The 13,720-nt window shown below is 43.4% G+C and overlaps 1 protein-coding gene across 6 annotated transcripts in view; it reads right to left on the reverse strand.

The window, feature by feature from the left end:
* LOC128685123 (salivary peroxidase/catechol oxidase) overlaps window positions 1-13,720 on the reverse strand; it is a 40,942-nt gene that overhangs the window by 8,810 nt on the left and 18,412 nt on the right. For all 6 annotated transcript variants that reach the window (XM_053771646.2, XM_070102080.1, XM_070102071.1 and 3 more), the window contains exons 7-10: window positions 12,995-13,209; window positions 11,881-12,057; window positions 10,356-10,549; window positions 2,817-3,003 (exon numbers count right to left, since the gene is read on the reverse strand). In XM_053771646.2, the coding sequence (XP_053627621.1) occupies window positions 2,817-3,003; window positions 10,356-10,549; window positions 11,881-12,057; window positions 12,995-13,209 (773 nt within the window). The remainder of the gene's footprint in view (window positions 1-2,816; window positions 3,004-10,355; window positions 10,550-11,880; window positions 12,058-12,994; window positions 13,210-13,720) is intronic.

Consider the following 13,720-nt stretch of genomic DNA (forward strand, 5'->3'; position numbering starts at 1 on the left):
GAGGGGTGGAGGTGAGTAGTACAGTGCCTGCACTCTGAAGGAGGGGTGGAGGTGGGTAGTACAGTGCATGCACTCTGAAGGAGGGGTGGAGGTGAGTAGTACAGTGCCTGCACTCTGAAGGAGGGGTGGAGGTGAGTAGTACAGTGCCTGCACTCTGAAGGAGGGGTGGAGGTGGGTAGTACAGTGCCTGCACTCTGAAGGAGGGGTGGAGGTGGGTAGTACAGTGCATGCACTCTGAAGGAGGGGTGGAGGTGGGTAGCACAGTGCCTGCACTCTGAAGGAGGGGTGGAGGTGAGTAGTACAGTGCCTGCACTCTGAAGGAGGGGTGGAGGTGGGTAGTACAGTGCCTGCACTCTGAAGGAGGGGTGGAGGTGGGTAATACAGTGCATGCACTCTGAAGGAGGGGTGGAGGTGGGTAGCACAGTGCCTGCACTCTGAAGGAGGGGTGGAGGTGGGTAATACAGTGCATGCACTCTGAAGGAGGGGTGGAAATGTTGCGGTCTTGAGGATCATCTCATCTGTATGTCGATATTCTGGCAAGACAGTGACTGAGTGACAATAAAAGTATTTTGTTCTCTCTCGAGTCTCCCTACTTCGGTGGGAGACTAATGAAGTGTTATAAAAAATTGTGAGAAAACCAACTATCCCCTTATGATTATATTTTATCTTGTTTATAGAAATGAAAAGGCACAATCTATAAACAATCTGGCACAATCTGGTCTTTCTTCAAGACCATTATTAAAAATTGGTATGTTTTGTACACCAAGCTTGAGTAAAATTTAATTATTTCCATAATTACATGTTTACTTGCTTACTTACTATACCTACTTGCTTAAAAGCTGTTTATTCTTACTTAGAGAAAAGCTGGATTAGTCCCAGTGTGTGCAAGTCCCATTTTGGGAAAATTGAAATAATGCTTTTCGTCTGATAATATCTGAGTGCCTCATCAAAGGAGCTTCAACGTTTCAGTGCTGATAGCTTGATAACATATGTTTACCTGGAGTTTACCTGGAGAGAGTTCCGGGGGTCAACGCCCCCGCGGCCCGGTCCGTGACCAGGCCTCCTGGTGGATCAGAGCCTGATCAACCAGGATGTTGCTGCTGGCTGCACGCAAACCAACGTACGAGCCACAGCCCGGCTGGTCAGGAACCGACTTTAGGTGCTTGTCCAGTGCCAGCTTGAAGACTGCCAGGGGTCTGTTGGTAATCCCCCTTATGTATGCTGGGAGGCAGTTGATCAGTCTCGTGCCCCTGACACTTATTGTATGGTCTCTTAACGTGCTAGTGACACCCCTGCTTTTCATTGGGGGGATGTTGCATCGTCTGCCAAGTCTTTTGCTTTCGTAGTGAGTGATTTTCGTGTGCAAGTTCGGTACTAGTCCCTCTAGGATTTTCCAGGTGTATATAATCATGTATCTCTCCCGCCTGCGTTCCAGGGAATACAGGTTGAGGAACCTCAAGCGCTCCCAATAATTGAGGTGTTTTATCTCCGTTATGCGCGCCGTGAAGGTTCTCTGTACATTTTCTAGGTCAGCAATTTCACCTGCCTTGAAAGGTGCTGTTAGTGTGCAGCAATATTCCAGCCTAGATAGAACAAGTGACCTGAAGAGTGTCATCATGGGCTTGGCCTCCCTAGTTTTGAAGGTTCTCATTATCCATCCTGTCATTTTTCTAGCAGATGCGATTGATACAATGTTATGGTCCTTGAAGGTGAGATCCTCCGACATGATCACTCCCAGGTCTTTGACGTTGGTGTTTGGTTCTATTTTGTGGCCAGAATTTGTTTTGTACTCTGATGAAGATTTAATTTCCTCGTGTTTACCATATCTGAGTAATTGAAATTTCTCATCGTTGAACTTCATATTGTTTTCCGCAGCCCACTGAAAGATTCGGTTGATGTCCGCCTGGAGCCTTGAAGTGTCTGCAATGGAAGACACTGTCATGCAGATTCGGGTGTCATCTGCAAAGGAAGACACGGTGCTGTGGCTGACATCCTTGTCTATGTCGGATATGAGGATGAGGAACAAGATGGGAGCGAGTACTGTGCCTTGTGGAACAGAGCTTTTCACCGTAGCTGCCTCGGACTTTACTCTGTTGACTACTACTCTCTGTGTTCTGTTAGTGAGGAAATTATAGATCCATCGACCGACTTTTCCTGTTATTCCTTTAGCACGCATTTTTTGCGCTATTACGCCATGGGCACATTTGTCGAAGGCTTTTGCAATGTGAATGATTGCAAAATTTACTTAATTGTATAATTTAGGATAGAGGATTCTGAGATACAAAGACAATGCTTTTTCAGTTCAGCTTTATCGTTTCTTAGTGAAAGGGTTAAAGCGTGTATGTCCTAGTTTACCATTCTTATTGAAGAAATTTAAAAATTAATTTTCATATGATGATTTGTGAATGCCATTTTTGATTCGCTCTAGATCTTCAACAATAGTTAACTGCATTATAGACTTACGCCTCAATCTGCACTGTTTCATTACCGTGCACTGAGGTACAGGGGACTGAGGGTATGCAATACGAGGATACCTTGCTTAAATGGCACAGCTACCGGAATACATCTAATTATTGTATATCACTGGTATTCAGTACCGACAAAATGAAGACTCAGACACTTGTGAAACAGAACATCTTTCTTGTAGACATAGAGGTACCCAGATATTACACAAGTGTCTTATTCCACATCTTGTTATTATAGGAATATATCACAATAATGATCTAGCAATCATCCAAAGTATTCGAGATGCTATGAGGATATTTAATTAAAATAAGAACCTATAATCTGACTGTACGTTTCAGTAAGTGACGAACCTGCTGTAAAACAGAGAGCACCACGTTCCCGAGCCTCGCAGTCTCCTCCCTGGTTGCTGTTGATGGGTAGGAGGTTGTTACCAGAGATCTTCATGAGTCCGTTCCTTAATGCCCTTAGGTTCCGCATCTGGTCAGCAGTGGAGCCGTATATCACAGAGCCGTCTATCCAGTGTGTAAGTTGATTCAGCTGTGTCACAGACAAACCTTGAATTAGTGTCAACATTTATTACAAATTTTCATAAAAATGTGAATTTCGCTCTATGATCCTTTTGGGTTACCCTATGTTAAATCTGTAACATTTACATTCAATGTATGCCTAAAACTGGTATTTATTTATTGTAGTTACTGAACAGATGTAATCTGTAGACGCATATGCAGAGAACCTTCTGTAAATAAACCTTATTTTACTTATTTAAAACTGGAAAGCTGAAGTAGGAGGATAATGTTAATCATTAATTGTAAGTTTTCACTCTAAGGAGTCTTTGAAGACTCTTCATTCGTCTCTCGACCTCCGGGGAGAGAGGATGCTCGCCTGGTCTGCTACACCTGCCCTCTGGTGGTGGTTTTTGGCAGTGCAACGACAAGATGGCGGAGGGAAGGGGACGCCGTGTCAACACTGCCTGCATAGAGCTGGTCAGAGGCATGCTTAGTTCTGCAATAATGCACGTCTTATTGCCAACCATCATCAGAGACGTCTACGGCGTACCAACAGAGGAATTATACAGTGGAAGAATTTCAGAAGAGAATAACCATCAACTTGGCGGTGGACGTCATCTTGCACTATGTATCCAAATATTACATGTGGGTTAAGGTGCGTAATGTGCCATTTGAGGCAACTGTGTATGGGCTGAAGGAGGCATTTAGCAGCTATGGTCGGGTCCATTCGACAACGATGGGAGTCCGGAAGGATGGGCCATACGAGGGGCTCCCTGAGGGATCCTACACCCTCAAAATCTCGTTGGCCCTGCCGATCCCGTCATACGTGAGGTTGGAGGGATACAGGATACAGGTTTTTGTGCATTACACTGGTCAGCGGCGGACTTGTCGTCTGTGTTGCTCATATGATCATATGGCGGCACAATGTCCGAGGCGGCAACCGGCCAGAGGTCCTGGAACGTCGGCAATGGAGCAACGATTGTGTGAATTGGGGCCCGAGGTGGGTGGCGGAGTGGACTTGCAGAGTGGTCGTTGGAGTGAGGAGGCACACCGTGAGGAACAGTCGGCTGACTGGTGTGTCACGCTCCTGGAGCAATCAGAGGCTGTGGACGAATTGTCAGGAGAGAAAGTGTGTCAGGACAGTGTACCTCAGGAGCGCTTCATGGAGGAGGTACTCCAGAATTTTTTGGGAACAACTGTGACTGGTGTCTTCAGTGAAGGTGAGGCAGTCACGACGGTTCCATCGCCTGAGGGAGGGAACCCCAGTGCAGGTACCTTGCAGCAGGTTGTGCAAGTGGAGGTACATCAGGAGCAAGCCCAGTAAGTGGATATGAGTGTGAGTGGCGGCTTCAGAAAGAGAACGGCTGGAACGGTGGAGGTAGAGGAGGTTTTTTTCCCCGGCCAGCACCCGGGGAAAAAGGCGTGGGCAGTGGAGGAGTTGAAGGAGGAACGGGCTGGTACAGTGATGCAGGAGCAACACAGTGGACGGGTGCGGGAGAGTGAGGGTGAACAGGTAAAGACCTGTGAGGTGCCTGGGCGCCGACCGGGGAAAGGCGTCATGAATAAATCACAGCGGCATAGAGGAAAGCCGCTGTTTATATAGCTTTCCGGAGTGTCACTCTTAACGTGAATGGTCTCCGCTCAGAGATCAAGCAAGTGTGGTTGGTCTGGTTTTTGAGAAGGTTCCAGGTTGATGTGTGTTTTTTACAGGAACACAATTTTCGGTTTGGATGTGATTTGAGGTTGTATGGTTACAAGGTGTATGTTAGTTCTGCCAGGCAGATAAAATGGGGGGATAGTGATATCGATCAAGGACACCAGCCCCTTGCACGTCACGGCCTGGGAGGAGGAGGGGGGGAGGGTTGTGAGAGTAGATGGGGTATGGAGTGAGAGACACATTTGTCTTATAAGTGCATATATGCCGGCATCGGGTAACATACAGGTTAAAGCAGATTTTGTGAGGGATGACTTACTGTATTATTTACGGGCATAGCCGGCGGTCATGATCATCGGTGGAGACTGGAACTGTGTGATTCGTGAAAGGGATGTGGAACTGAGGGGTGCAGGGTGTGTACTGAAAGTTCTGCGGGACACGTTGCAAGATGTTGGTGTTGTGGACATAGTGGGGGGCTTAGCGACTGAGCACACTTTTGTCAGGAGAGAATATGTGGCGTGACTAGATAGAATTTACATAATGCGGGGTATAGAGGGGAGGGACGTGCAAACGTTCGATGTAGGTTTCTCAGATCATAGAGCAGTAATTGCTGACTTGCAGTGGGAGGGAGTGGTCAGAATTCATGCTGGTTATTGGAAGTTGAATGTTGGATTGCTTAGGGATGAGGAAGGAGGTGCAGGGTTCGAAGAATGGTGGGGTAGGTTCACAGAGGGCAGGGATAGGGTAATGCAGTTCATTGACTGGTGGGAGTTGAAAGCAAAGCCTGGCATTGCAACCTATTTCCGAGGCAGGGAAAGGGAGGAAGCGAGATGGTGTTATGGCTTACAAAATTATTTGGAATCTCAGCTGAAGGATTGTTACGACAGGGGGTGTGGGGGGTTGGGGAGGCAGAATCCATAAGGGATAGACTTGCGGACATCGCAACAAACGTTTCAATGAGATATGTTATCTTCGGGATCTGAGGACGTGTTATGGGGTGACAAACCGTTTGATTTTGTGTTATGCAGATTCCGAGAACGTCATGCTGTGACTACCATGTTGCGATTAGTGGCAAGCTCGGGGGTCGGGGGATACTAGGATGGTACGGTTTTTGTCACTACAGAAAGCATGAGCTATTATGCTGATGATTGGTTTAGGGAAAAATGGAGGGGGCAGGGGGAGTTTTGGTTTGCAGGAATTGGCGGGGAAAGGGCGAGATGTGCTGGGGACGAAGGTTAGGGAGAGGATGGAGGAGGATATATGTGAGGAGGAGGTAGCAGTAGCGATTTTTGGGATGCGGACTGGCAAGATGCCCAGAATTGATGGGTTGCCAGTTGAATTTTACAGGATGCATTGGAATTGCATCAGGCATGTTTTTGTTGGGGTTCTAAATAATATGTTGGCAGGTGGGAGAATAGGTGTTGTAGTGTTGGTGCCTAAGAAGGGAGGTGAGCATGTACTGAGTGCTTACAGAGCAATATCTTTAATGTGTGCTGATTACAAGGTTTTTGCGAAGGTATTGGGTAATTGTTTGAAGGGCGCCATGGGGTCGGTATTACATAAGGGACAGTATGGAATTCCTGGGAGAAGTATGAGGGAGGGACATGGCCATATCCGAGATTTCCTAGAGGGGATGGGGGAGGAGGTGTTCTTGGTTTGGACTGGGAAAATGAGTATGATTGTGTGGATAGGGGATTTATGCGTGAATGTTTGTATGGCTTGGGTTTTGGTGCGAAAGTAGTGGGATGGGTAGAGGCATTGTATGCCTGGGCGATGATGAGGGTTCAGGTGAATGGACGACTGGGGGGCATTATAGGCATGGAACAAGGTTTGAGGCAGGGGTGCCCGCTTTCCCAAATCTTGTTTGTATGTGTACAAAATCCGTTTTATGAGCTGGTGGATTGGGGGTGGAGGAGGGGGTGTGGGGATAAGTCGGGGGGGGTGTAGTGGGGTACGTTGATGATACGACGGATTTGATTAGTGCACGGGAGGATTTTGTCTATGTGAGTGAGGTCATTGAAAAGTTTGGGGCTGCATCAGGCATGAGGGTTAACAGGCACAAGTCAGATGTTGCTGGAGGTGGGGAGCTGGGTAGGGGGGAGAATGGGTGTGGGGTTTGGATGAACATGTGTGGATAGGATCAGGATTTGCAGGATTATGTATTTGGTGGACAAACATGCAAGCAGGGAGGTTAATTCGGTGGCGGTACGAGACAAGGTGCTGGGCAGACTACGAGGATTACGAGCCGGGGATTCCTCTATGCACCAACGGGTGTTGGTCGTGAATTCGCTTGTGTATAGCAAGGTCTGGGGAATGGTAGCTGTATATCCTTTGAGGACCTGTGACGTAACGGAGATACAGAGACGGGCGTTGAGGTATATTTGGGGATATGGACGGACATGGTCGGGACGTGAGGTGGTGATGTCTGGAGTATGCATGGGGGGTTTAGGTTTGCTAGCTTTGGGACCTAGGGTGAGAGCAATATATGTCCGGGCGTGTTATTTACCACTAGGGGGGGCTAGAGGACGTAGCGTGTGAGAGGTCGGGAGGGAAGTCTGGTGTTGGTGGCGTGGAAAGAAGCTAGAGGCGTGTGAGGACTTGCTGCGATATATGTTATGGGTGAGGGACGTGGTGTGAGCATAGGAAGGCTGGTGAGTGTGGGGTTCCGGTGGGCAGCATTGTCAGGGGTGGAGATTTATCCCACTTATAACTGGAAGGTGATTTGGGAGGAATTCCTGTGGCTTTGTATACCAGCTAAGGTGCGTGAGGTGGTGTATAGATTTATCATGGGGATCCTGGCCTCTAAGGTGATATTATGGAAAATGGGTTTTGTTCAGGATGCAACTTGCGTGCATTGTGGTGATGAGGAAACGACTTTTCACGTGGTGTATTTTTGTCCTACTCTAGAAGAGGTAAGGTTGTTGATGCGGGGTATATTCGGGATGTTGGGAGGAGAAAGGGTGACTATTTTAAGGGCGTTACTCCTCGACGTGGATGGGATGACACAAGATGTGGCATGAGCGATAAAGTATGTCGTCGTGGACTATTTGTACATGTCTTGGCAAATGCGTGAGGTGCAGGGCACCGGTAGGGTCAGGGCGTTGGCTGCACGTTTTTACAGGACAATGTGCAGAAATAGAAGCTTCTATGGTAGTAGATGGGTTGAGTTTTTTCCTGAGGGTTATCGCGGTATGACGGTGGCGAAACTTTGCGGATTGGTTGGAACAGGACAGCAATGGGCTGGTGGTCAGCGATGATCTGGCGTGCAAGTGGACTGAGTAGTAGTATGACATGGGTTGAAGCAGGGGGGTGAGGGGAGGGATGGGTCTTGGATGTTGTTGGCTTAGATGTGAAATGGGTCGGATGCGGGGTATGCAACATCGATCAAATTAGTCATTACTGTGTCCTTGAGTGTGTTTTGGCTGTCAAAGGTTCTTAGATCTCGGATCCTCCATAGTACAGCCTGTCAGTGTCGGGGGGGGGGGGTCGGAGTGGGTTGGATTGATTTACCATGTCTTTCAGGTATTTGTTCTTGTATGGCATGGGCACGTGCTTAGAAAGTAGATTGGGTGAGATCCTAGCCGAGATGGGGATGTTGTGTAGATGGTGATGGCGAAGCCCTGCAGAGTGCAGCTTGTATTCTTGAAGGCTGTGACACACGGGAGGGGAGAGGGAGGTGGCTTTGTGGACTTAAGGGGGAGTTCTGGAGGCCAGCCGTTTGTCGCAGGCTAACGCGTGTAGGGTAGGTATGTTACAATACGTTCACTGCCATCGGCCAAGTTGGATAGTGTGTACTGGTTTGGTGGACCGAGTTTGGAACAAGGTACCACAAAGGCGGTGGTACAGTAATGTATTCTGTCATTTCTCCTCACCTTTATGGTGTGTTCTTTGCTAGTTGCATTAGTTGCAACGTCTGTTGATTAGCTTACCTAAGTTATTATAAAAACCATATTCTGTTGTTTTTTGTATGATTAGTTATCCACTATGGTGTTGTGGATTTTCTCTAGGACTGCACACTCTATATGCATTATGTCCTACTTACTGTACTTTGTTAATGTTTGTTGTCCTGTACACCCGGGGGTATCTGGTTTTAGTAGAGGACCCTGTAACCATATGTTGATTTACATTTTGAATTTTTAAGATGAGAGGTTACCTGGTGGTTGTCACTGTTATATGTCATGTGTGATAAAGTACTGATTTAATATACCAAAACACTGTTTGTGGAGGTTTCCCTCCTATATATGTGCCCTTAAATAGATTTGTGTTGATCACTGTGATGTTAAATGTTTGGGTATTTATGGAACCATGATGCATATTGTAAGTTATTGTGTGGGCTATATATTGTTAGCTGTATATATGTATATGTATAGTTGTATACGTGCGTGTTAGTGTATGTGTATATATACATATATGTGGAACAATGGGTTGGGTATAGGGAATGTGACATGGCTGCAGTTGGTGTCATGTGTTTATTGTGGAACTGCCCTGTATTTGATATTGCATCTGAATTGTTAGTACAGTTTGTTTCTTGGCTCCAGTGAGCTTATGTATAGCATAATGTATACACTGTAGATGTTTTAAATAAAATATAAAAAAAAAATTCAGTGTAACATCTCAACACATCACCAGAAGAAGCGCATCCTAACAATTCCTTTTCTTTTTACTTCAGAAGATAGAGATGAAGATTACTGTTGTAATAAACACTGGCAAAAAGATGAAATTAATGCAAAAAATACATTATTCTAAGTAAATGAAACTGTGTGGAAAAATATTTCCACATTTTATGTGTACTTGTAATAAAACCTAGTTATATTATGTTATAAAAGCTTAAGGCATAAAGTAATTCAGAGGTTTTTTATAAATATATAACTGGATTTATATGAGACGAGACTTAACTTATTTCTGCACTGTGTATCCTATAATAAGTTCAAGTAACTAGATAGTATTTTATTAACTTATAAAAGTATCTCTAAATGTATGTTACAAATTATTTTATTTTATATTTCTCCACAAAATTAACCAATAAGATAATGAATTTGATCTTTTGTTAAAATGCGTGAACATGAGGTGACGAGAGTCCATGTTCAGCCATGAAAACAGTGAGTGATGTGCTGGAAGATTGTTTGCTACCGAGTTTATAAAGTAATATAAAAGTTCTCTCGTCGTATAGGTATGTTGTGAAGTAAGTTACAGAGATGTAATCTCTATATTGGAGTTGGTTTAGGATACCGTTATTGTCAGTACGTGTGTGTGTGTGTGTGTGTGTAACATCACCTACAGTTGTTACTCTTTGTTCCTGCTAACTATACTCAAATCTCCGGATCACTGGTTCCTGCCATGGAAACAATGTTACACTTCCTTCACATCATCAGCTGTGTACTGTTGTAATATAACTCACAAGACTCACACGACGCACCCAGCTATGAGCTTCAACTATATTACATCTCAAGTTTTAACAAATGTTTTAAATTTAGTCTAATCATTTAAAATAATAATTCATACAATGATTTTTTTTTTGCCTTATATAATGTAAGCAGTTCACTTGTGACTATTAAGTGTGTGCGTCACAGGAACAGATGTAGAGTGAGGTGCAGTTGTAAGAGGTTAAGCAAATCTGCACATAGGTAGTCGACGTCACGTTAGCAGTTATAACATCACAAAAATCTCACATTCCATATGTGATACAATAATGTACTGCGGGTGAACGCTGTATCAGTAATACTACCAACCTGCTCAGCATAGCCAAAGACACATTCTGATCCAGCGCCCACGGCGACCATACTCCTGACGAAGTTCATGCAGGTTCTGCCTTGGGGACCATAGAAGGGGTCACCAGTAAGATCAATGGGCAAACACCTAGGATGACGAAAGGCTGGGGCTACCAGTGTTCCATTGGGGCAGCATTGAATTCCTTCTCCATTATCTGAGTGTACAACAGTATAATCAGTTTCAATATAAACAAAATAAATATTGATAAATTAGACACATGTGCAACTCTTGGGTATCTTTATTGAGGAAACGTTTCGCCACACAGTGGCTTCATCAGTCCATACATAGGAGAAACTTGAAGAACAGGAGGAGAATGAGGTAATCAGTCCCTCAACCTTGAGTCGATGTGTTCAGTCCATCAATCTTGAGTAGAATCATTCTACTCAAGATTGATGGACTGAACACATCGACTCAATGTGTCTAATTTATCAACATGTCGGTTCTCTGAACCATTCATCTACAAAATAAATATTGACGATTTTTATACAAATACTGGAGCATAAACATTGTTACTGTTGTATAATACTGTAGAACTGTAGTTCCAAAGTCTCTGTCGATCATGAACTCGATATTTTGCGTTTTCAGTCACGAACCTTTTTGTAAACATGTTAGGAATAACTTTTACAGTGTCCAGGATAAAGTCTTCTAGACAGAACAATAGATTCACTGTTATACAGAAGTACTGTTTAACTTAACTTTGCAGTAGTATAGGTCCTATAGGAAAAAAAAATAAACATTCCAAATAAAAGTTTTTTTTTTTTAACTTAGATTGTTACGGTGAACACTTATATGCAAAATGAAAATAAAGATACTCGTAAAAAAAATTATTAAGGTCTTCATATTAAGAAAGAAAACATACATTTTTAAATAAAGTTGAAAATTTAGGCATAAACTGGAAACAGATTTTCAGAACATGAAATATTTTCACTCCTGGGAAATTCCGTGTGTAGGAAGCTCAGTGTTGACTCACTGAGTCAGGCAGAACAGCACCATAATGGTGCTAACCACTTACACATGGACACTATATCCGTACAAGAATATATTTCTATGTACTTTTGCGTGAGTATAGCAATGAACCATTTTAATTATACACAAACCATACCTCGGGTGGGGTTTGAACCCGCGGTCAGAGAGTCTCAAAACTCTCTGACCTCTGGTTCAAACCCCACCCGTGGTACGGTTTATTTGCAATCGAGTCATTACGATTTCGTGAGTCATTTTAATTATACACAGATGGCTCGATTTTTGGAAGTTTTAGTGGATAAATAAATTTAAGAAAATCACAGATAATAACATGACTACAAATTATATTAACTCACTCGCGTAGCCCCTGAAAATCCTTTCATATACCAGTGGGGGGCGCATACCCCAGTTTGGTAATCCCTATAATTGAAGGATATATATATATAACTTTCCCGAGTTCTGTGAAAAGTCTCTTAAGCATCATAGACAAGAGCAACAGTAACTTTTGTAAATTCGTCTTACCCATAGTAGGGAAAGGAACATGAGCAAATTCATGGTCAATGAACTGTGCCCACACCATGAGGGACGAGGTGTACGACTCATCTGGCTGGTTTACGTCTAACAACACGTTACTGCTAATACGACGTGCATTGGGGAGAGGAGCGCCATCAACTGCTCTGGAGCGAGGTTCAAACACTCCTGTGGAGACATAATTACGGTTTACTGAGACTGGGAACTGTTAAGAGAAATCATTCATATGGTTACGAATTTTAATTATATATCACTAAGTATCATCAATAACCAAACAAAAAAAGCCAGCCACCGGTCTGGTTAATTAACCAAAATCTCCACTGACGTCAAAAATTTACATATTTCCCATGAGAAATAAATACAACAACTAGACTCAATGCTTTCTCAAAGTAAATATAAGTAAATGATATCAGTAAAAATATAAATAAACTTAAATGTCAAAGTCCTTATTTATTTATTATGTAGTACACAATAAGCCAGCAGAAGATCTAATAAAAAAAAAGCCCAAAGATCCATTCACCAAGTTATCATACAACTAATACTAGAGTTAGCAGAAATTTTCCCATTGTTCATGACAAACGACCCTTGAAGGAGAGTACCTTGATGCTGGAAACTCTGGTCTTGGTACTAAGAGCTGGAGCTACCCTCCCTTCCTTAGGTCAAACACTGGGCGTATTTCTTTACACCGGTTGTCTATGTTCCCCATCAGTAAAATGGGTACCTGAGTGTTAGTGGACTGGTGTGGGTCGTATCCTGGAACATAACTGACCTAATTTGCCCGAAATGCTGAGCATAACAAGCGGCTTTCTATACAGTAGTATGTCATTGATGTCTGATAGGACTGTATACTTTATACATGTACTTGTAGAAATAAAGATAGTATTATTATTATCTACCATACCTTAGGCGCTGTATGATCACCTATGGGTTTAGCTCTTCTCTTTGAATGCAACGATCATGAAGACAAAATTATACTTTCTGTAAAATTTACAGAACGGGTGGGGTTTGCATTTCTGCTATTACAATTTCACGAGTCAGTTCTCTTAACCAAATATAATTAAATGTCATAAAAAAAATCTTAACCATTAATGCATCAAACACTGACCGTCATCATAAGTTGGTGGTAAGATCCTCTGGTTGGGAGTGTTGCTCTTGCCCCAGATGGGGTTAGCAAGGTTGTTGCAAGATCCATCAGCAGTACGGTACTTGGAGTTGGGATTGGGGCAGGTGGGAACCTGAGGACACAAGCTTTCAAGACTTGTACCGCTCACCGGCATGTTCCTCAGACCAAATGATCCTTGATTCCGTGTTAAAGTAAAACTGTAAATGTAAAACAAGAATTAACTCTCATAAGGAAGTGGCAATCCATTGTGATCTATATCTTATACTCCAGAGTTAATACCGAGTGTGATTTACAGAGCCCCTTTTTCCCTAAACCTTGACAGGGAACACGGTAGATTTATATATGACAAAATTGCTAAGGTGTCAAGATAGGAAAAACTTGTTTTAACCTTAGCCAAACTGAATGGAGCAATTTGACAGGAAATCTTGAGTCTAGCGACTTTCTAAATACGATTCAGAATTGTTTTTTAAAACAGTTTGGGACAGAACCAATTAAAGGAAATAAGCTGCTTGACTTGATTCTTGCCAACAATGAATCTCTAACTAATAATTTTGAGGTTAGACCAAAGATTATAGTAATTGGATAAACAATAGGATAAATGATCTCATAGGTCAAAAGAGACATTTACAAGCGAATCAAAGGAGGACACTAAAGAAATCAATACACTCAATTAAAGTGAGAAATCAAAAAAAGGAATTAAAAAAGCCA

This window comes from Cherax quadricarinatus, chromosome 5 (assembly GCF_038502225.1).
Source record: "Cherax quadricarinatus isolate ZL_2023a chromosome 5, ASM3850222v1, whole genome shotgun sequence".
NCBI classification, from domain to species: Eukaryota; Metazoa; Arthropoda; class Malacostraca; order Decapoda; family Parastacidae; genus Cherax; species Cherax quadricarinatus.